This window comes from Phascolarctos cinereus, unplaced genomic scaffold (genome assembly GCF_003287225.1).
Source record: "Phascolarctos cinereus isolate Bilbo 61053 unplaced genomic scaffold, phaCin_HiC Scaffold_4;HRSCAF=312, whole genome shotgun sequence".
In the NCBI taxonomy this organism is placed as follows: domain Eukaryota; kingdom Metazoa; phylum Chordata; class Mammalia; order Diprotodontia; family Phascolarctidae; genus Phascolarctos; species Phascolarctos cinereus.
The window spans coordinates 570,811,325-570,836,209 of record NW_027555847.1 but is presented as its reverse complement, the minus strand read 5'-3'; the positions used below and the strand labels follow the sequence as shown (position 1 = coordinate 570,836,209).

The window sequence follows — 24,885 nt, the reverse complement described above, 5'->3', positions numbered from 1 at the left end:
TTTACAGTCAATCCTCAACTTCCCTGGAGGTAACATTCCAGAAAATGGCAGGAAAGTAAAAAAGGCAAATGTTGGTGCATTGAACCTACGGGAAATAAGGGGTTAAGTTCTCCCATAACCACCCAAAACTGTAATCTTTCACTAGAGAGTGCTGAAAATACACTTTTCTACATACAGTTCTTTATAATAAAACATTAATTATGATAATATAATAACCATGAAATAACTCATAAAATGCACTACACAAAATAAAAATGGATAACCTGCAAAATATTTTTTTCTTGCTAGTAATCCCCCCGGCCTCTTATGTAAACATCTTGTTTTAACAAAAACATTGATTTCTGACAATCTTCACTTTTAATGCACATAAATCTACAGTATCAAAATTACTCTTTTTTTGCAGATGTTATATCTGTCAGTTGGCTGTTCATTCACTCCAAACTTGTACCTGACAGCGGCTTTGGAGTTTCTGGCACAAAGGCTATCCAACAGTTTGATTTCCTCACTAAGCCATATCAGTGACATTGCATGCTTGGGATAACAGCCCAAATGACTTATACTATTTTTGCGGCACATAATTGCAACACAAAATTTGAGTTTTAAAGGCAAACAATGAAAATAATGTTGCATAGGGAACTTTTTATTCTGCAATGGTAAGAGCGAACACCTAGTAGGATACTTCACAAACTTGCATGCATTGCTCCTCTCACTTTTTTATCTATTGCACATCACCATGCAGTTGCTGAGGGAAAAGCAAAAATAAAGTTTCTAATAAATTATGCAAATGCTTGAAGTTGCAGAAGTTAAACAGGAGAATGTTGACAATTGACTGTAAATTGAACAAACACCTTTGATTATTGAACAGTTTCTCTTTATTCTTCTAATAACCTTCTTTATCTGTTTTAGCAACTCCCTGTATTCTTCCCCGTGTTCTTTACTTCCTATTTTCTTGTAAGTATCACATTCTTTTTCCTCAGTTCATTATTGATCTGTTTAACCTTTGAGAATTTAGTGGAGCTTCATTTGTCTTTGAGGAAAACATGTTATCTCAATTACCATTTCTTTCTGAGTTATTTGAGGTAGTTGTTTTTGTTTATGTTCTTGTCCTTATGTGACTTACCATGTGTTCATAAACTCATAGAATGTCAGATAACAATAATGTGACTTGGTAAAATTGATTATGTCGACACTAAGTATCCTCAATACTTTGTATACATAGTAATGCATTTTGCTTACCATATCAAATCAAATATTGTATCTCTTCTGCCTTGACTATATTTAGATTAGTCCACCTGTCTTATTCAAATTTAGGGAAATAGCATTTATTTTTTCTGAAATAGCTAATAAACTCTGTTTTTGTATGATAAAGTATCTTTTCATCCTGTAGAGCTATTTAATATACCATTTCTTAAAAGACATCATTAAATGGAACTTATGTTTTTAATAGGAGAATCATTATTGTCTCTGTCATTTGGGAAATGTTTCTTAATGCTGAATAATTTCAGATTGATTAGTTAATTTCTTATAGGTTTCCATTTTTCTGGTTTTGACTTCTCAGTTGCAAAGGTGTCACAAATTACTGTCTTTGATTTTTATATCTTAAACACAGGGCTAAATTTTTCTGCCTTTTTTGTACTAGCTCATTTTTTTTAATAGAAATCATGTTTATAGAACTTTTTATGTCTCCTAATATGTTAATAGTCAGCCATGTAATTAAATTTTTAGAACATAGTCACATAAGTTTTGGCATGGCTGTAAGTCTTATTGAGAGAACAGTAAACTGATTTGTCTTGACTAGAATGTATATTTAGGCAGTTAATCTGGAAAATAAGACTGAAGAAGCCTGGCAGGGATTTATTCATATAGAATCCTTAGCTCTGAATACTTAGCTAGTAGTTTCACTTTAATGAGGTAGGCATTCACTGCAGTATTTCATTTTGAGAATTGACATTAAAATGTTTGAGACACGTTTTCCAAGTAGAATTAGTGATGGTTTGGATAATGAAATCAGTTAGAAAGGTTTTGCAATAATCCAGTCATGGGATAGTGATAGCTTCCTGTTAGGGTGATGAATATCTCCTGTCTGTGCAGCTCACTTAAACTCCCTGGGTCTCATTTTCTTCATCTGTAAATTAAACATGTTGTACTAAATCTCTTTAAATCTTCTAACCCATTATGAAGTTGTAAGGGATTCTAGTTTGAGAGGTAAGGCTTCAGATTTCATTTTTATGTATTTTGTTGAAATTTAATTGTAGAAGATCATTGTATAGGCAGTTAGGAAAGAAGACTAGAAAGGATTTCCGTTCAGAAATTTGGTGTAGGGATTGCAAATAAATCCAGGCAAATTTCTCCAAGTTTGTTTGTTTTTTTTAAAACAAGTTCATAGTCCTTAGTGTAAGGGGTGGGGTGGGGGGGACAAATCAATAAATCAACTATAGAGGATACTTAAAATTGGATAATTAGGGGGGAAAAAGGTAGCAGGCCCCAAGTATTACCAAGCAGCTTCATTTTAATTTTAAATGCTGAAAATGATTTTTATAACCTTATGAAGCATTTGATCAGGATTTACTCAAACATGGAAATCCCCTTCCTCTTTGTCCTGGAGTTGCTATGGTGGCTTTAGATTTTTCAGGGTAGGTAAAGTAGCTACTTTGAGCATATTTGAGGTGTTTTTGACCTCCAACATTTCTGTCAGTCGATAAATAAACATTTATTAAGCCAGACACTAGCCAACCACTGGAGATACAAAAAGAGGCAAAATACCACCCTTTCTGTCAAGGAGCTCACCATCTAATGGGGGAAACAACAAACAAATATATACAAACAAGTTATCTACTGGACAAGTAGCAGACCCTTAACACAGGGAAGGTACTAGAATTAAGAGGGTCTATTGAGAAAGGCTTCCTGTAGAAGGTAGGATTTTAGTCAGGACTAAATTATTTGTCCAGTCCATCTAGGACAATGTTGCATTTATGTCCAGCAAGGGGATGTATTACTATGCTAGTTTAAAAAAAAAAAAATTTTTTTTCCCATGTTTGAGGGAAGCTGATGGCTGTGATTCTGGATTGTGGCTGGAAGGAGGATGGAGGCGGTCTGCTTTGTTTCTAATTACTAGTTCAAATGTGTTATTGAATAGAGCCATTGGTTCCTATCAGAAAAGCCCAGGGCTCAAATCCTTTGTGTGGTCATAGTCTAGTCACTCTTAACTTCTCACTGCCCCAGGCAACACTCTAAAATTTACAGCTTCTGCACCTGCATTGATGTGAGTGCCCTACCCTGATGAAGTCTAAACCAAAAAAACAAGCCCTTACTCTCTTAATGAACTGAAAAGCTAACAGGATATTGGTTAATATTTATAACTAATATGGAAATAAACTAATTTCTACTGTAAGTATAAATTACATACCAGCCACAACACATTAACTGTCAGCTTTTTAATATTTTCATAAATTGCTGTATTTTTTAATTGTAACAACTATTTTTAAGAGTAGGTGTAGGAATGATATGAGGCAAATAGAAGGTGGTAAATCTTGTAGGTAGGTCTGCAGTGTTCTGTTATATACGTGCCCTTTATATATATTGTTACATACTTCATATCCATTATCTAAAGGCTAATGTAAAGTGGGTTGAATATAGGGTATGGGTATTAGGAAAGACACTAAGCCCCAAGTAATGGAAGCCATGGATGGTGTTTCATAGCACTCTACACATTCTCCGTCCGTAAAGCTGTCCTTTGCTTCTCAGCATTTCTGGGCAAGCCTTAACTATTTCGGTGCTATGTGTGTTTGGAGGAGTCCTGTCAAAACACTAGCCATTTCATTAGGTGTTCATAACAGAATTTATGTTATCAGAACATTAGAGTAAGCTGAAGATACCAGATTCTCTCTCCTCTTCTTTCCCATCTCTTTTATCCTTTTTCCTCTTCCCTTCTCATCTTCCCTACTTTCTCCTTCTACACATGCTTATCTACCTTAGATCCCACGCCCCTGCCTCTTGTTGCCTTCTATTTTCAGACAAGTCATCTCTATGTCTCCTTGGAGAAACCAGAGGCCAACCTGAAAAAAAAGTTCCTCTTTGCCTTGTCAGGAAATTAGGTTGTTGATACCAAAACCTAAGGTAATTATGACCATTACTTTACTCATATCTCTTTGTTTGTTTGTTTGTTTGTTTTCATAAAGAAGCAGCTGAGTGGAATAGTTGTGTGCCCAACTTGGAGTCAGAAAGAACAGAGTTTAGATTCTGACTCTTAACTTCTCTGACCTTCAGTTTCCTCATCTGTAAAATGGGAATAATAATAGCACCTACCTCCCAGAGAGATTGTGAGGATAAGATGAGGATGTATATGAGGATAAGGTAAGAAGATGTTTAATGAGAAATAATATTAAATTTTGGGTCACTGTAATTCATGAAGATGGCTGTCAGCAAATTTAATGACTTGTGGTTAAATAATCTTACATATATGTAAAGCCAACTATACATATACTTACATGTATATAAAGTCACTATGTAGCAACTAGGTTTTTCAGCAGTTGAAATGGGTTTTCTCTGTAAATTTGTCCCATTTATTTAGGACATTGGTTTGTGCCTACAAATATAGATTATCCTGATTTAATCACTTTTATTATGTAAACCAACCCTAGCCCCTACTTACAAGTGCTTCTCACTGTCTCACAGCCCCACGCTCCTCCCCCAAAGGTTTTCACAATCCACATTTACTTGGCTGAGTCCCTTTGCCTACATTGATGATTGGCTAAAAGCAGACCAATGAACACTATCCTTCCTCTTGTAATCTCCTAGTTACCAATGTTTACACCCCATTTAGTGTAGTTCGTTGATTATTCATGTACAGGAAGCCTAGCTTGAATAAACAAGTTGGGTACAAGTTTCTTTTCTTTCTTTTTTTTTTTGGGGGGGGTGCTAGACAATGGGGTTAAGTGACTTGCCCAGGGTCACAGAGCTAGTAGTAAGTGTTAAGTGTCTGAGGCCACATTTGAACTCGGGTCCTCCTGACTCCAGGGCTGGTGCTCTATCCACTGCGCCACCTAGCTGCCCTGGGTACAGGTTTCAACACTGTTCTTTTTTATATGCCTGTGATTCCCTGCCTTAGACATAGTGAGTGGTGTTTTCTGTGGATGAAGTTAAAGTGACCTTCCATAAAACCAAAGTAAACTTTATTCTTTATGCATTCAATAACCTGAATGTGATGTTAGAAACTCTAATTTTCTGCACCTAGATTGTAACATAGATTTAACACTGACTACTCAACTATAGTCTGATAATATGCTGCAGATAGGAATGGATCAAGTAGCTTTGTTTTTTAATTTAAGTTTTGCAAAATGCTTCAATTACATCACCTCCTGTTATTCTCACAACAGCCTTTATGTACTACTGTAATCTCATTTTACAAGTGAAGAAATTTATGCTTAGAAAGCTCACCCAGCCAGGAGGTGTTATCAGATGAGATCAGTAAGGAAATCCTTGGGTCCAGTGTAGGTCCCTGTTTCTCTTAGAATCAACCATGTCATGGATGGGAGAGGATTTAAAAAAAAAAAGAATATACCTTGAAGAAAAATTCTTAATTGTGTGGACAGTAAAAGGTAGAGAATGGAGACAGTCCCCATATTTTATTTCAGTTCTATTAAGTTTCCACACTGCTGCTTTGTAGCAGGTTAACCAAATTACTTTTATATGTAGGTATACAACTTAGGTTTCCTAGTTGAATCCCAAAAATCAGACCTTAAATTGAAATCAAATCTCACTTTACCAAAAGTTCAGAGATTCATGTGTCTCCCAAGATATGATCTGGTGAAAGTATTAATTACAAAGAAGTTTTTGCTTCTCCCCTCATAACCTGAACTACTTAGGGAAGGGGAAATCCACCCCTTTTACATCTGAATTTTGCTTGTACCTGGATCTCTGAATTAGAAGCTGTGAATAAAGCCTCTGTCATTCCTCCACCTAGTATATGATCTTGATGACTGGTACTATGTGAAAGAATTTCGATTCCTCCAAGATCATTCCGTCACGTTTTGCCTCAGTATAAACAAGAATCTTATTTTCTCTGGCTGTGTTGAAGGGGGTATGAGGAGCTTGTATGAGGTTGGCTTTTCTGAGGGGTCAAGCAGGCTTCCGTATGATTAGAGAATGATGGCTAGGTACTCCAACCACTTCCCATCTATTTAATTCCCTTACTCTAGAATTCTTTCTTTTTGCAAGTCAGGGTTAAGTGAGTTTCCCAGGGTCTCGTAGCTAGTCAGTGTCAAGTGTCTGAGGCAGTATTTGAACTCAGGTCCTCCCAACTCAGGGCTGGCGCTCTATCCACTGTGCCACCTAATGTGCCTCTTCTTTTTGTTCTTTTAACAGTTCCTACTTAAAAGTCAGTTTGTATGATGTCTTCAGGGATGATATATTAATTAGATTAGATGTATTCTAAGTGTCAGTTTATTTCTGCTTCATAGTTTACACTTTTTAAAATTTGAATCAGTGAAGATGGAAGCAGTGCTATTGCAGAGCTTTCAGAGTGGCATGTAATGAGCAATTTTTCTAGGTCTGGACACTTAATCATTAATATATGGTAGTAAATATATGTAGGAAAATATTTCCTAACCTTGATAGAATATTGAGAGAAACTGGTCAGTTTACAGAAAAATAATTTAACATGTTTTAATGGTTGCTGCTAATATTGAAAGCTTAAAGATACTCCAGGATTTACTAAATTACTAAATATATTGATTAAAAAGTATCTCTCTTCAGTGAACTCAATCCACAAAAAGTAATCCTGATAAAGTTATTAGATGTTGGTTAGTATTCAATGTGCATGAATAATTGCTCTTGAAGTGTAATAACACTTATAAGTATAAATAAGAGAAGTGATAATTTTGAAGAAGTTATTTTAAAAATTCAAGTAAAACATTTCTAATTTCAGTCTAAAGAAATAAATGGTCCAAATAATCAAAATATGTGTTTAATGGGAAGTTGGTTAAATTTGGTCACTATAATGTATAATGATAGCTATCACTAAACTTAATGACTTGTGGTTAAATAATCTTAAACTACAACATAATCAAAAGAAATCCCAATTAAACCTGTTAAAAATAGAACCCCTTGAACCCCCTCAGCAGGGTTGGGAAGTTAGCCCAGCAAGTTGCTGCAGCCCATTGTTTTCCCAGTTGCAGTGCCTAGTGGAGTCTCACTTTTTTTTTTAACTTTTTTTTTAAGGCAGTTGGGGTTAAGTGACTTGCCCAGGGTCACACACCTAGTTAGGAGTCCCTCTCAGTAAGGACGCCTAAGTCCAGAGTGAAAGAAGAATCCTTTCCAGTCCTTCCAAGAAGCTGGTATGCCCCCTGGTGGGAGAGGCTTACCATACAGAAGGGAGAGCCGCTTTTATATTGATCCTGCTTCTCCCATCAAAGCTAGGATTGGTCCTAGTCCTTCCAGGTTACAATCTTCCTTATACACCCATCTCATGTTGCTCCTTGACATGTCACCCACCTGGATCATGCTTCCTATGTTTAAAAATGGTGGCAGTCTTCCCCCTCAGGGTGTGTAAGATAATATTCAATAAGCTTGTTAGGCAAGTGCATGTGCGTTTTTGTTTCCATCATATTCCCTAAATACATTGAATTCTATTTTATAATTCTACCAGCAGTGTATTAGCATGTCACAGTTGCTACAGTCCCACCAGATTTTAAAATTTTCATCTTACTCTCTTTTCCAGTTTGACAGATATAATGCTGTATCTGAGATACTTGAATTTGCATTTCTCTGATTATGAGATTTTTTAAACTTGTCCATGTGATTGTTAATAGTTTGTGTCTCTTCTTTGAAGAATGGCCTCTTAGCATTCTTGAAGTTATAGTGCTACAATTATAGAAATGGAAGAATCTTTCTACTCATAAAATTTCTGTTGATTCTGTGTAGATTCTGAATTAGCCATTTGTTTAAAAAAAAAAGCAAATGAAAATGATTAATTTTTTGCTAATGTAAGCTAAACTAAGAGGATAAAAAGTGAAAAAGGAAAGTACCAAGGAACAGACATATAAAAGCAACTTATCCAATTTGCCAATAAAAATGATTCTTCTATATAAAAGAAATATTTGTCTGTCTTCAAAAACAAAAAAGTACAAATCGATGGTGTAGTCTAGATAAACCAGTATCAAAAGTTGAGCAGACTTTGAACTCTCTCCAGAGGATCAGGTTAATTCACAAGTAAATTCCAATAGACATTTAAAGGATATATTATTCTTGTAACTTTTTTTCAAAAACAAAGTACTTTACCTAGTTCTTATGAGGGAAGTGTGTTCCTGATCCCTAAACTAGGGAATGGTAATCATAAAAATTTCACCTTTGCATTTTTATTTCTTTATTAGATCCCTGAAAATATTTTGAATATGAATTAACCTGTATTTCTTCTTGTTGTTGTTTTAAACTGAAAAGATAAATGCCTTGCCCAAGTCCCTTAAATGTCATAGTTTTGAATCATTTACTTTTTTTTACTTTATTTCCAGGGCTTTTTAAACTGTACTGTGCTGCCTAAAGATGACAAAGAAGGCAAACTTGAGACTAGTGTCATGAAGGGACATTGATAAAACTATTAAATGATATATTGGCAATCAAGAAGCCAATTAAATGGAGTTAGATAAATAATAATTCATATGAATATCTGCTCAAGAACAACATGGAATGTTGAGAAAAAATGAGCAATTAAAAAAAAAAAACTTGACCAGAATTTTAAAAGTAGACCAGTTTAACAAGTAGTCAAATTCTAAAACTAAATACATGTTTGTATTTGATATGCCCCAAGGAAAAAATAATAATAATAAATAAATTATTCTACAAAAATCTTTGGGATGGGGCAGGTAGGTGGTACAGTGGATAGAGCACCAGCCCTGGATTCAGGAGGACCTGAGTTCAAATGTGGCCTCAGACATATAACACTTACTAGATCTGTGGCCTAGGGCAAATCACTTAACCCCATTGCCTAGCCAAAAAAAAAAAAGAAACATAGTATAAATAAAATTGTCAGCATTAATAGAATCATAAAGCATAGGGTCCTAGATCTACAGCTAGAGGGATGGTAGAGACCTTTAATTCTAATGCCTTCCTTTTACAAATGAGAGAACTAAAGATGACAGCAAGGTTAAGTAAGTTTCTCAGGGTCCCTCAGCTACCCTCACGGAGGCACATCTGAGCTCAGATCTTCTGATTCTAAGCCTAATTCTTTTATATTCTGTGCCAGCTACTTAAAAATTTTTTTAAAGTAGAAACCCGACAAAAGTCCGTAACACTGAATCTTATGTTACTTATAATCTTATAATACTTAAAACATACCTTTCTCCCGACCAAACCCAAGTTCTCTGCTACCTCCTTCCCAAACACACAAAGTCCAGGTTTTACCTTTATTTTTATATTGAAAATATAAATGTATCTGGCATAAGCTAGTGTTTATTTTATACAGGCACTGTGTTTAGCATTAGAACTTTAAAAACAAGCATGAAATAGAGAATTTAACATTCTAAGAGGAGAGACCAAATGTGTGTGTGTGTGTGTGTGTGTGTGTGTGTGTGTGTGTGTGTGTGTGTGATATTTTCAAAATTAATAGGAAAGCATAATATTGGGAGGCAGTGAATTACAAGCTTGGGTGAGGGAGAGGGATTGATCAGGAAAGCTTTTAAATAGTTGGTATTGAGCTGAGTAGTGAAGAAACCCAAGAAGGTATGTATGTTTCTCTGAAGTATAACAGCACATAGACGAGTATGACTGGATTGGAGTGTATGGGGAAGAGACCTTGTTTTAAAGAGATCTAAATGTCAAATAAAGGATTTTATATTTGATCCCAAAAGGTAATAGAGAGCAGTCACACTTTATTGAATTGGGAAGTGATTTGATCAGATTTACACTTGAGGAAAACTACTTTAGCCGGTATTAGGGGGAGAGTTTTGAGACAGAGAGACCAAGTAAGAGATTATTATAATATTCCGGATGAGAGATATGAAGGCCTCAACTAAGTTGATGGCTGCATGAGTGAGAAATACAAGATATGTTTTGGAGATAGTAATAATAGGATTTGGTAGTAAATTTATATCATTCTGTCTTTCACTAATTTAAACTTTTATTATCTACATTTTGGATTTGCTTAGAAGAGCATCCTGAAGCAATGAAACAAAATTATTCATACTAATCAGGAACCATACTTCTACTTAATTGATAATCCATAGATCATTTTTGCTCTGGGCTACTTTTTTGTTCTGGAACAGTAATTAAAATAATAGCACTGATTTCATTTTAAAGAAATATTTTTACATAAGTTGTCAGGGAGTCTGATTCTCCCACTCCTCCTCCTCTTTCCACATAAAGTATTATTCTTAAAACTTATTACAAACAGTTTTCCCTCACTTAGAATTCAGTTACTTAAGGTGTTATGTAATAGTGCATGGAGCCCTGGACTTAGGAGTTAGAAAAGCCTCCTTCAAATCCCACTTTAGGCACACATTGATTTGGTGACCCTGGGAAAGTTTCCTTGTGTAAACAAAGAGGTGATATTTGATAATCTTTAAGATCCTTTCTACCTCTCAGTCTGTAAATCTGTAATCTCTTGAGGAGGAAACATTTTGCACATGGCTTTACAACAGTTTAAATTTGTAAAATATTTACTAAACATTTTCTGTGTACAGGACACTGCACTACATACTGGGCATCCAATGATAAAAACAAAACAATTCATGCTCTCGGTTTTTTAATGTTCTATAATTGTTCAGTAATTAAGAATTCATTGTAGTTCCAACATAGCCAACATAGTATTTTTCAAGCATTACTAATGACTTGGAAAACAAGGCCTGAAAAAATTAAGTGGAGCTAAAGCCTCAAGAATGCTTTACCCTTAGTCACTCAGTCACTTCATGGTAGAGCTAGGACTTTAATCAGAAGTTCTAATTCCTAGGCCAGTGTATCCTGTAGCAGGGGGTCAGAAGTCATTAGCTAGAGGTAAAGCCAACACTGTCCTCTGGTGTCTAGATGAGTTCAAAGGTAATGGCAGGACCATGGATAGCTCTGTGTAAGCTGGTAATAAGAGAAAATCTTGGCATGCTGAGGGGTTTTTTTAATCCCTGCATGTACTCTACAGCTTACAAAAAACTTATGCACGCAAACAGCTGTGCTTGGTGAACTCTCTTCCCTGCCAGTACATAAACAGCCCTGCAACTTCCATGACCACTAATGTATTGACAAAAAGAATAATACCACAGAATTTTATGGGATTTCTGTAATCTGAAGTAGAAGATTTGATAAACAGAAACTACTCTGGGATACATGCCTATCCTATACATACATTTTTCACTTCACCTGAAATAAGAGTTCTTAGCAATCATCTGGTTTAATCTCTTCATCTTACTAGTGAGGTCCAGAAAAGGTTTAAAAATTAAAAAAAAAAACTTGCCTCAGGTCGTTCTGGTCAAAAGGTATTAGATCTAGGGTTAAACCTCTTGTCTTCCAACACTATTCTCCTGGTCTGTCCTTTTTTGAACTTTATTCTGCTCTCTTCTTGGTATTTTAAAAATATTTTGCTGATGCCCCACTGCCTCCCTTCTCTGGCCTCATTATCTCTACTCCCTTCTGTCCCACAATACCCTCACTGCAAATGAAAATAAAAGCCTTACCTTTAGCAACTAAGTGTAGTCAAAGAAATTCACAGGCTGTGTCACAGAATCTTTTTTACTCTGCACCTTTCCTCTATTAACTTGCTGCCAAGATGTGGGAAGTATGATTCATCATGTTCTGGAATGTGTTGATCTCAGTTCTAAAATCTCTTTACACTATTGTAGAAGAATACATTGTTCTCCTCTCTGCCCACTTTGTTTCATATAGGTTTTCCATTTGTTTTATCACCATATGGTAATATTATTGTATTAATGTACCATAGTTTCTTCATCCATTCCCCAGTTGATAAATACCATCTTTAATGTGGGTCCCTTACTCTGTGTGTGTGCGTGTGTGTGTGTGTGTGTGTTTGGTTTTTTTGTTGTTGTTTTTATTTTGTTTTGTTTTGTTTTTTGGTATCTTGGTATTAATATCTGGTAGTGGTATCTTGTGCTCAAATGTGCACAGTCTAGTGACAGCTGTTTTCTAAAATGCTTGGATCGGTACCTGTCCTCCCAAGTTACTCCTAACAAATGCCATTTTCTCTTTTCTTTGCTAATATGATTATTGTGAGGTGGAATTTTGGATTTTTGTTAATTTTCATTTGTCTTACTATTAGTGATCTGAAACTTTTTTTTTCAATTGGTTGTTAATAGCTTACCTTTCTTTTGAGAACTGCCTCTTCATATTGTTTAACCGTTTTATTTTGGGGATCATCTCTTAATATTATGTAGTTATCAATTTCCTATATTCTCTAGGCCATGTATCTATTTGAATTTATTATAGCATATGGTAATGCAGTATTTTTTAAAGCGTAACTTCTCAGGCATCATTCTCGTTTTCCCAACAGGCTTTTTTTTTCTTTTCTGTATTGAGTTGTTAAATGGCTTGTTTGATGTCACTAGTACAGCCACAAATGTTTAATTTCTTCTGGGTCTTAGGTACCTCCACTGGTCCATGGGGTTTTTTGTTTTCTTTTCCGGGGCGGGGAGGGGGCAGAAGGCAGGTTAACTAATAGTAAGTGGTTTAGTTAATTACTACTTTGTAGTATAACTTAGAATCAGATTCTATTAAGGGCATCTTCCTCTCCCTCATCTATTTTTTTCATCACTGCTCTTGAGATTCTTGACTTTTTATTTACTTAGATAAGTCATTCATTTTTCTAGTTGCATACATAGCCTTTGCTAGTTTTGATTATTATGATATGTCATCTGTAAAAATAGTTTAGGTAACATTTTTATTATTGATATAGCCTGACTGAGCAATTAATCTTTCTCCAGTATTCAAAGTCTGTCTTTATTTCCATAAAAACTTTTTTAGTTTTATTCAAATAATTTCTCTGTGTCTATGTAGATTTTTTTCTCTCTTAATGTTTGGTTTCATTAGTATGGAGAAAGGCTGGTTTTGTAGGATTATTTCCAATCCTGTTACTGATTGAAATAATTGTTTAATTTTCTATGTAAGGTCTAGCACACTTTAAACCATAATCTCATCTGCAAACTGGTATAATTTCATTTCTTCTTTGCCTATGCTTATTCCTTCAGTTTTTTTTTCTCACTGCTATAACTAATATTTCTAGAACTATATAATGACAGTGGACATCCTTGCTTTACTCTGGATGTTATTCTGAAGGCCTCTAGCTTTTGCCCATTACAAGTACAGCTAGCTCTTTGTTTTAGGTAGACAATATTTACCATACTTAGACTAGGTTCATTTATTCCTATGATTTTTCATGTTTATTTACCCTAAAGGAAAATTGCATTTTTTCAAGTTTTTTTTCCTATTATATTTATGTGATTATTGCTTTTATTTTTGTCTTTAGCTATCAGGTTAATATTTATCTTATAAGGAATTTAGCAGGTTTCCTAATTTCCTGTTTTTGCAAATGAATTAGTATTTAAGTAATATAGAAAATGTTTTTTCAGTTTTGACAGTATGGTTTTCATTTTTTTTCCTATTTATATTTGCTAAAAACTAGCTCCTAGTTTCATTGAATTTTTTTGTTTGTTTTAGATTTTGTTGATCTCTTGATTTTCAGAAGTTCCTTTCTTGTTTTCAGTTTGAATTTTTAATTTGTTGCTTTTTTAGTCATTTTAGTTGCATGCTGAATTCCTATATCAATTCTTTTACTTTTGCTAATAAATGTTTAGACATGTAATTTCCCCTTTAAGATTGTTTTTGCTACATCTTAAAATGGTTTGATATGTTGTTTCATTGCCATTTTGATAAAAAATGATTAATTTTGTTTCTACTTTGATACTCTGGTTGTTTTAATTAGTACCATTTATTTTTTAATCCTTTTTGTCCGTTATCCTCTTGTTTTCTAATTTGTTTTGGTCTGTAAAGGATGTGTTTGATATTCCTGCTTTTTTTACTTTTGCTTTTAAGTTTTATATGCCTAGTCACAACATGATTTTTGCAAAGGTACCAAGGACAGCCATGAAAATATGTATAGTATACTCCAATAGAGATCTGTCATATCAGACTTTACTAAAATTTTCTTTAGGTCCTTAACTTCTTTATTGTTAGATTTGTCTAGGTTTGTAAGGAGCAACATTGAGATCCCCGAGTATTATAATTTTGCAGTCTTTCCCCCCACAATATAATATTTTAAATGTCTACATACTGTGTCGTTTGCTACATATAAATAGATTATTGAATTTGTATCTTTCCTGTGGTAACTAATTTTGCAGTGAACACTTAGGGTAGATGTAGCTGTGACATTTCAGGTTGGCATGAAGGCCTAGGTACTTATTGAGAATGAAATTAGATGTTTGAAAGGACACAAAAAGCAAAGGTCCCCAAGAAAAATAATCTTTCAAAAGTAAGTCATTAATTTCTTCCCCTAACGTTTGAAACCTATTGGGGGGGGGGGGGCCGCTAGGCAGTCAGTTTAGGTGACTTGCCCAGGGTCACGTGACACAGCTAGTGAGTGTTATGTGTCTGAGGCTGGATTTGAACTCAGGTCCTCTTGACTTCAGGGCCAGTGCTCTATTCACTATGCCACCTTCCTGCGCCCTTGAAACCTAATTCTTAAAGATAATATGAGTCAAACATTAGGAAGAACTTTCGAAAATTAACTATTCTTCTTTTTCTCCTTATTATTATTATTATTGTTGTTGTTATTATTATACATAGGCTTATAAAAGCAGAACATCCTAGCACGAATTGTTAAAATAATGCGGGACATACTTGCTCCACAACCATGGGATCAGACGACACAAGCAACAAGAAGCTCCCTCTGTGAAATTGATGTTTTCAGTGTTGCTGGAGAATGCAGATGCTGATGGCAGCTCCTTTTTTTAAAGAAGAAAAATTTGAATTACCCCTGTTTCAGAGAAGAACAGGAAAATGCTGTGCCTTCATATTACCTTATACTTTGCCATTTTCAAAGCACCTTCAAATCAAGGATTATTGTAACAATGAAATGAGGTGAAATAGGCAAATTAGGTTTAATTGTCCCTTTCTAAATGAGAAAATGGGAAGAAACATTGAAACAGCTAAAACAATATAAATGGAAATGCTAAAATGATGTGACTAATTCTGTATATAAATGTCCAAGCTTGGCCCCAAAGAATAGTGTGTGCGGACACACACACACAGTCCAGAGAATGCACCTTCCTTCTTTTTTTGCAGTGCTGGCTTGGTAGGTTGGTAGAAAGGTACACTCAGAAATAAAGATGATATAAAAATAAGGTCAATTAAAATTAAGAACAGGTTGTGACTTGCTTGCGATCACAGTAAATGGTTAAAGTGGCCCCAGTTCCTTGGTTCTTGATCCAGTCTCTTTGTCTTTAACATCCTGTGTCTTTTATAGAACCTGCTAAAATCAAGTGTTACATATTCATTTTCCTTTACAATTAAAAAGTCAAATTTATCTACCTATTTGAGCAGCTTAATATTTTTGATTTTGAACTGAAGGTAATTGAATAGAAATAAGGGAAAAAATAGAACGACTTGAAGAAGCATCAGTGTGGAATAGTGTAAGTCTTGTGGAAGAGAAAAATGCCTCATAGTGGTGATCCTTAAAGGGCTTCTACTATTTAGTCTGTAGATGAACCTAGATAGTCACTAGGTATGCTTTTTTTTTTTTAAAACCACAGCAATCCATAAAGCAGAAAGCCCTTTGTAGTGGGATTTTGTGAGAGCTGGTGACATCTTAATAAGCAGTGGATCCAACTTAACCCCACAGATAGGAAGGGAGTAGAGAAATAAACATTTATGAAGAGCCTTCTCTATGTCAGGCACTGTGCTAAGCACTTCACAAATATTTCATTTGATCCTCACAACAACCCTAGGAGGTAGGTGCTACTATTATCCACATTTTACAGATGGGAAATCCAGATTAAATGTTTATGGCTGCATTTGATCTCAGGTCTTACTGTCTCTTGGCTTTGCATACTGTCTGCTGAGCCATTCCCCTGCATTTAGGCCTTATCTAGTAATTTCCCTCTCAGTCATTTCCTATTTATCCTGTGTATAGTTTGTACGTTTGCTTGTTCTCTTCCCCCATTAAAACACCACCTCACTGCCTGAGGATAGTATTGAAAATGAACACCACAAGTACCCAAGTAATGCTCTAAAAATATACCAAAATTCATAATAAAAAGGAAACCAACAAGAATATATATCTAGTCCAGGACTATGACGGTCTTATAGAAGCATGAGATTTAAAAAAATGGAACAAAGAGCTAATTACAAATGACAATGAATTTCCCTCTTTAGTAGTAATGGATACATAAGAAACCCTCTGAAAATTAGCATGGGCAAAAAAGAAAAGTACTCCATGAGACTACAAGAAATACTTATTTTTAAAAAGGGAAAGAAAAAAAATGTAACATATTAGAAACAGTCAACATGGAAAACAGATTATGAACAAAGTTGGATACCATGTTTCATGAAGTCATAAACTAACACCGCCCCGACCCTTTAGAACCAGAGTTCAAAATGAGATTAAAAGGATTCTGCTTATCTGCTGAAACTGAAAAATAAACCTCTCAACAACGTGATAGCCAAAATCCAGAGCTTCTAGGTAAGGAGGAAAAATACTACAGGCAGCCCCCAAAAAAGTCTATAAACCAAGGAACTGCATTCAACATCATACAAAACTTGGTAGCTATTTCTTTCAAGGAGAGGAGAGCTTGGAATATGACAATTTGAAAGCTATACAATAAAGGTTTACTACCCAGAATAATTTGTTCCACAAAACTGAGTATAATCCTAGTGTGCAGGAGGGAGGATTTACCTTAAATGAAATTGAGCATTTCCAAACATTCCTGATTTAAAAGGTTAAAATTTGAGTGGACACTTTGAAATGGAAACACAGAAAATAAGAAAAACATAAAAAGATACACAGTTTGATCATTTGGAATGGACTAAGGAAGAATTGTTTTTTGTCACTTAATGCATCCTTATCCCTGCAGCTGAGGTCTTAATTAAATTTTTAGGATTAAATGTTCTATTACATGCTAGGATACTAGATACATTTGTTTTTGTATATTGTGTAGCTAATATTTCCCAATGATATTATTTCTCTTTATTTAACCAGTAGCAAATTGTTTTGAGAATTACTGCTTTCTAGTAACAATTTTGAAATTTGGTACTTCTTTAGGAAGATTTTACAGAGGATAGTAAATTACTAGGTGATGCTCTTCTTAAACACCATGAGAAGTGGTAGAATCACAACATTTACAGTAAGTTTTGAAAGGTTCTAGACCTTCCCAAGCATATTTATAAATGGAACAGATTAGGTCAGATTTCCATGAGGAAATCTCTCCATCAGAGGAGTGGAACTTATCACCTCTGAACATGAGCTAGTAGAAATGTTACTTTAAGGGGGGAAAAAAAAACAAAACAGGAAGAAAACTGGGTTACTCTAATTATACACATGGAAGGTTCTTGCTGGAAGTAACACAATTTTCAACATACTGAGAAATTGATTACCAAGATATATGAAAAAACAAATTATACTAAACACTTTGAAAAATTATGCATATTTTCACAGTCAAGAATTTACTAACCCAACATGCCTATATTGCCGTCTCTACCAAATCTTTGTGTGGACTATATGCACCCAATGGAAACACTTTGGGGGTGGGGAGGTTAAGGCAATAGGGTTTAAGTGGCTTGCCCAGGGTCACACAGCTAGTAAGTGTCAAGTGTCTGGTGGATTTGAACTCAGTTGCTCCTGACTTCAGGGCTGGTGTTTTATCCACTGTGCCACCTAGCTGCCTCAGAAACACTTTTTTTTTTTTACAAAGTATAAGAAAAGATTAGACAGATTTTTATAATCTGTTCTCCAGCAGACATCTTTTTTTTAAAAAGTCATTATTATTCCTTCTCCATAGATGAGGAATCTGAAGCTCAAAAAAACGAAATAACTAATGTAGTCAGGCAACTGAAAGTGTCAAAACCAGTATATCCAAACCCAGTTTTCCCAACACCCAAGTCTAATACTCTGTATGTTACCTAAATCTCAAGAGTGCTTTCAAAAGCATTTCATTGAACTGTTTGCAGGGATCCCAGAGATCACAAGAAATAACGTATATATCCTCTGATGGATCTGTAATCTTAATGTTGTGCATACTGTCTCTAGTGCAGAATGTAGCCCTTCAGTCCCTTCATCCTATCCTAATCTCGTCCACACCCTTTTGTGCATTTGCTACAGGTCACTCTGTTTAGTATCCTGGGATCTTTTCTCACTTCATCTTGACATTACAAGCGTGTCAGAATTGAACAACACATCTTTTTTTCTTTCACATTCTTTAGTTTCATAATTATTCATTTGTTAATATGGTATAGCCTGCTTATACTCATGTGTTTCTCCATTTCCCTCAGGGATAATTATGTTTTATTCTTATGGCAAAAATACTGTAATATGATTTGTAGCCATACTGTGATATAGGCATAATGTAAGTGTTCAAAGAAAAGCCTTTTTTCAGATTGAGGTTGAGGTAATTAAAGGAGCTTTATAGTTTCCTAGAAGCAGCCCAGTCTGCTGTCCTCCTTTTTAATGTTGTCTTCCACTCATTCATTGGAAGTGTCTATTCAAGAAATGTGTACTGGTCGATTTGCCCTCCAAGTGAATGTCATAATCTGTAAAAAATGGCACTCTCCACCCACTTGCTTTTGCCTGTGTAGATGATTAGGCACAGTTATCCTGAGTTGTGATTCTCATCCAAGAAGTTCTACAATGTTCAGTGCTTGAAACAACCCAGCCCAGTGTCCTCCACAAACAGGAACCTCTGTAGATACTCATGATGTATAGGGAATCCCTTTTTGACTTGGCCTCTGCCCTGCATTGCCTCCAGTACAGTGGCAGATACCCAGTCAATATGCATGTCTCTGTTTCATGCCTTTCCTGATACTAATGAACCTCTTGTCTTTTAAACAACAATTTTTCTCACAGGCATATCAAAATTATATAAGATTCCTACAATATGTGACAAAATTTTATTCAGTTTTCTGATTACAGATACTACAAAGAACATGAAACAGAAACATATGCTTATCGATGGTATATACTGCTGTCAGAAAGGAAGTCCATTACAGAGTGAAAAATACAAAAGTTTTCTTAGACACAGTGAGGTATTATTGTTACAAATGACATTAAGTTGTAGCATAATAATGAAAAGGTGTTTAGAATTAGAGAAATTGTCAGGTAAATTTATACCAGGTCAGTGTTTAATAAAAACAAAACCACAAATTACTAAAAGAGAGGAAATCTATATTCTAAAACATTGGGAATTTATTTTGCTTTAGTACACATATTTGTTACAAAGCTTTTGGTTTTTTTCCCCACAATACTGAGGAGATAGAAGGGAAAATTTTTTTTTAAGTTGGAAAAGATAAAATTAACAAAACAGTGAAGATCACAGAGAACACACTATATACATCCCCCTTCATCTGTAAAATACGGATTATGAAAATACCTTCCATGCTTGTGTTGAGGCTTGAGGCTCAAATGAGATAATAAATGTATGAAGTGCTTTGGAAACCTTACATTGCTGTATAAATGTTAGCTGCTGTTGTTGCCATCTTAAAGTGGGTACCATAGAACCCTGCAAATGGATCCTCATCCTAAATATAATAGGTCATGACAATTGGGACAGTATGAAAGAATGTATAGGTTCTTCCAGATTTATTGTTAAGAAGGGGTTTCTTAATAAGTTAAAAGAGATTATAGGGGGAAAAAATAGACAATTTAGATTACACAAAATATAAATAACTTTTGTATTGCCAAAATGCATGCAGAAATCATTGAGGGGAAAGTTCTCAAACTTCTCTCTAAATTCAACTGAGTTCAAATTTGAACTAAATTTGAACTGAGTTCAAAAAATCTGATATCCAAGAGAGGCCATATGATGTAATAGATTGGTAGCTGGCCTCCAGATCAGGAAGTCCACATTCAAGAAGCACGTCAGAGGCCTAGCCTGTGTGTGAACACTGTTGAAGCCACTTAACTCTTTTTTTCTTTTCTCTTTTTTTTTATTAATTTATTTTGATTTGTCAGCAATCATTTCCATATGCTTTTGAGTTTTAAATTTTTCTCCCCCTTCCTCCCCACCACCCTCCCTGAGATGGCGTACAATCTGATATAGGCTATACATTTACATTCCTATTAAAACATTTTCACATTAGTGATGTTAGGAAACAAAACTCAATAGAAGAGAAAAAAATAGCAATTCAACCTCCATAGTTCTTTCTTTGGATGTGGATAGCATTTTCCATCACATGGCCTTTGGAGATGTCTTAGATCCTTGTATTGTTGAGGAGGGTTAAGTTTATCAATATTAGTCATCACACAACGTGGCTGTTATTGTGTACAACGTTCTCGTGGTTCTGCTCACTTCACTCAGTATCAGACCATACAAGTCTTTCTAGGTTTTTCTGAAGTCAGCCTGTTCATGATTTCTTATTGCAGTAGTATTCCATTACATTCATATACCACAACTTGTTCAGCCATTCCCCAGTTGACGGGCATCCTCTCAATTTCCAGTTCTTTGCCACCACAAAAAGAGCTGCTGTGAATATTTTGTACATGTGGGTCCTCCCATTTGTATGATCTCTTTGGGATATAGCCCTAGAAGTGCTATTGCTGGGTCAAACGGTATGCACGAAGCCACTTAACTGTCAGTGCTGTAAGCATCTCCCAGAGTTTCAGAAAACATATCCATCTATATCGATATAAGAAGTTTATTCACCCTTGAGTTTCTTATACCAATGAAATAGTAAATACGTTGCCTGTTATCTGAGAAGAAAAAGAATTGAAACTAAGATCAAGAGCTGTTGTTATTTGTTCTATTTTTTTATTTTTATTTTTTCAATAGCAATTGTAGATAAATAATCTAAAGAAATGCTAATGATCAAACAATATATGTGGAAAAAATTCTTCAAATCTCTTGAGTGATAGATAACATGTAAATGTTGATGATAGATAACGTAAATTTAGCAACGCTTACATCATATATAGTAAATTCACAAAGATGACTGAATAGTCAGTGTAAGAAAGATTGTGACAGATGGGGTCAAAATAACCACATTCTTTGTAATAGTGACAAGAGGAACAAGGGAAATTAGTGTCCCTCAATTGGAGAAGAGTTAAGTAATTTGTGATGTAGTAACATAATAAAAATTATTTCATTACAAGTAATAATATGCTAAATTCAGAGAAACAATGAAAGACTATTAATTGTTACAGAGTAACCAAGACAACAATGACTATAATAATATAAATTAAATCACGTTTAAGAGACATCTCAACTTGAACTAATAGTAATAGTTTTTATTCCAAAGAACAGCGAATGGCAACTCTTTAGTAGGGAGATAGAGGACTATAGCTGTGCAACATATATGAGTTGTCTGGCTTTCTTCGTTGGTCATTTTTTTGCTATTTATTTTTATAAGAAAGATACATTTTGAATGGAGAATGGCACTAAATGGGATAATAAGTATGGGCAGGGGCATAGAAGTGTTTGTTTTGTTCTGTTTTATCCTTAATTGAAATATGCAGTAGGGAAAAATGCCTGGAAAAGTAGGTGGGCTCAATTCAATGAAAGCAAGGAACTAGTAGATAACTTCAAACAGGATATCTCTTAAAGAAAGCCCCTAGCACTTTGGGTTGAGCCCCAGTGAGCGTTTGAACAGGAATACAATGAGAAGACTAGGATTCCATCTGTAGCAGTGCAAGTAGTACACACATCCATGAGGCTATAAATCCCCCAAAGTACTTTTTACATAGTCCTTTAATGTTTACACAGCTTTTGAATATGTTATATCATTTTGATCCTTAAAACAACCTTATGGCATAGGTACTGTAGATATTATCTACTTTTTTCAGACTGAGGAGAAACAGATTCAGAGAGATTTTGATTCACCCGTGGCATTATAGCTAATTTTTGTTAAGAGATATATTTTTGGGGGGTTTTTTTGTGTTTTTGTTGTTGTTGTTGTTGTTGTTGTTGTTTTGCTTTTAGGCAATTGGGGTTAAGAAGAGATATATTTTTAAAATTACAGTCATCTAGTGAAGTACACCGTCTCAAAAGTTATAGAACTGCTGGGTAAACATTTTTCAGTGTGGTTATAGAAGGTATTTTTACATTAGGAGAAAGATCAGATTAGATAACGCAAGGACCTTTTCAAGTGTTCATAAATAAATACAGTATTTCTTCCCTTTTGTTACTTATCACAGCTAAGGTGATTTCTCTTTAGAAGTCCCTTTCCTTTTTAAGTTAGATCTCAAATTTTGTTGCTTGTACTTTTTTTGTTTTTATGCAAATGTATTTCCTTATTTCTTCTAAGAAAAGAAAATGATGAAGTGAATTTCCTTTTGTTTAATGTCTTGTACTTTGAATCTTTACCATATTTTCTAGGAAAGTGTAGGTTTTAAACATTGAAACAAGGATTTTAAATAATTTTTATTTTAATTTATTCTATGACTTTCATCTGTTGAGAACTTTTAAGTAAATAATCACTTTTTAAATGAAGTCAGACACAAATCTTAAGTGTTGGATGTCATTGAATACTTACTAATTTTAAAAACATTGCAGGTACCTCTGCCCTTATGGATACATTAGCAGCCAATGGAACAACCAGCCTGCAAACATCTGTTACAGCAGTGACAGCCAGTAAAAGGAGGTTTATTGAAGACAGAAGAGACCAGCCTTTTGACAAAAGACTGCGTTTCAGTGTGAGACAAACTGAAAGTGCTTACAGATACAGAGACATTGTGGTTAGAAAGCAGGATGGCTTCACCCATATCTTATTATCAACAAAATCATCAGAAAATAATTCATTAAACCCAGAGGTGAGTTTTAGTTTTATGGGGTCTGATTTTTCAATCTATTATCCAGCCATCTTCTTGTCTTCCCTCTTTGCCCTTTTTAGTCATTTCATCTGAGGATAGTCAGCAAGGATTTAGTAGTAAGCTTTTTTCATTGTCTTCTATCTTGGTCAAGTTTATTTGTGGAGCACAAGGAAGATGTTAAATGAAATTTGGAGATCATTTATCCATTGTGTTAGCTGTTCAGTGTTTGGGCTTGGTATTGTTAAAATGACTTTTGGCTACCATAACTGCACTTTCAGTTCTTAAAGACAGAACTCAAGATGATTAATGCTGTCATTTCCTACAAGCTACACTCAAGATTTGAAAAGGGGGGAGGGAATGCCAGTTCAATAAAGCCAACCAACACCAAGTATACAGCATCACATGCCCTTCATACCCCACTCCGCAGTGAATGGAGGGAGGTGCATGCACTCCTCTCTGCACTGGAACCAATTTGTGTCCTTTTATTGTACCTTCATTCATGTTATTTTAGACACACATGTTGTTTTTCTGCTTCCACTTCATTTTCGGTTCATATGAATTTTCCCTTCTTTTTCTGAATTCTTCATTTTCAGTTACAGCAGTAATCCAGTAAATTCACATGCCACGATTTGTTTAGACTTTCTCTAGTCACTTGTTACTTACTTTGTGTCTAGTTATTTTCTTTAGTACAAAAAAGTTGCTACAATGAATATTTTTTGTATATATGTATATATGGGACTTTGGTGTTTCTGTCTTCCTTGTGTAGTATGTGCTCAGTAATGGGATTTCTGGGTCAGAGAGTATAAATAATTCCCACTCTGTCTTTCACCCTATGGGGTATTATTGCTTCACTGTTTACTTCATCATAGATACTTGTTAAGCATTTTTAAGTAGTTTTCTGCCTTCTGCTAGGGTGATGAAATTATACTAAATAACTAAATTATTTTGATTCATATCCTGTGTTTGGTCATTTTAGTGAATAGAACTGAAGTTGTTTCTGTGTACTGTTTGCATATGCCATCTGCTGACCAAAATATAGAAATGCCAAATGAATATTAAAAATGCATTATCTGCATAGTGTTGTCCTGAATAATCCAGTGTCCAGTGATACTGCTGGGTGATCTTGGGGACATATGTTTCTGACCTGTGTACCTTTTTGTGGATGTAGTTTGACATTTCCCCTCACCGTTTGGAAAGTGAGAAATTTACAAATGTTTAAAAACCCATTTTTAAAAGTCAGCAGATAATATGAGCTTTTGTGGAAAATAAAGAAAGATCTTTACCTCTGAATTTTTAAAGCTGTTTAAAATATTTCTATTAGTTAAAAAATCAGCCTGACTAGTTTTAATGTTTGTAGGCATTTACAGTTAGCTTGTTACATTCCATTTGAATTTTTGACAGCCTTTGTTGTTTCTATCAAGGAGACTTAGGGTTTAACTTTAACTTGATTCTCTTGAAAGGTAATGAAGGAGGTCCAGAGTGCACTGAACACAGCCGCTGCCGATGACAGTAAACTTGTGCTGCTCAGTGCAGTTGGGAGTGTCTTCTGCTGCGGTCTTGATTTTATTTATTTCATTCGGCGTTTAACGGATGATAGAAAAAGAGAAAGCACTAAGATGGCAGAAGCTATCAGGTATGTGTAATAAGCTAGTTTTTCCTGTAATATGTGTTTTTTTTCCCCTTATGCTTTAAAGTATAATTTCAGTGTAAGTATTGTTGGTAATTTTTACAGTTTGTTGCTTATACACACTGGTAGTAAGAGTAATTAAATTGGCAGGCTTATTGACCAACCAACATAGTTCTTTTTTACTAGTCATAAATGTTCAAATGGGAATCACATTGACATATTTGTTCCTACAGATGATGTCCCTACAGAGTCTATGATTCTGCCAGAGATTCTGACTTCAAGACTAGGTTATACTTAAGGAATGCCCCAAAGCTAAGTG

The 24,885-nt window shown here is 34.8% G+C and overlaps 1 protein-coding gene across 1 annotated transcript in view; it reads left to right on the top strand.

Moving 5' to 3' along the window:
• The window catches only part of CDYL (chromodomain Y like), a 161,182-nt gene that overhangs the window by 120,398 nt on the left and 15,899 nt on the right, over window positions 1–24,885 (top strand). The window contains exons 3-4 of the mRNA XM_020973811.2: window positions 22,683–22,939; window positions 24,400–24,572. Of these exons, the coding sequence (XP_020829470.1) occupies window positions 22,683–22,939; window positions 24,400–24,572 (430 nt within the window). The remainder of the gene's footprint in view (window positions 1–22,682; window positions 22,940–24,399; window positions 24,573–24,885) is intronic.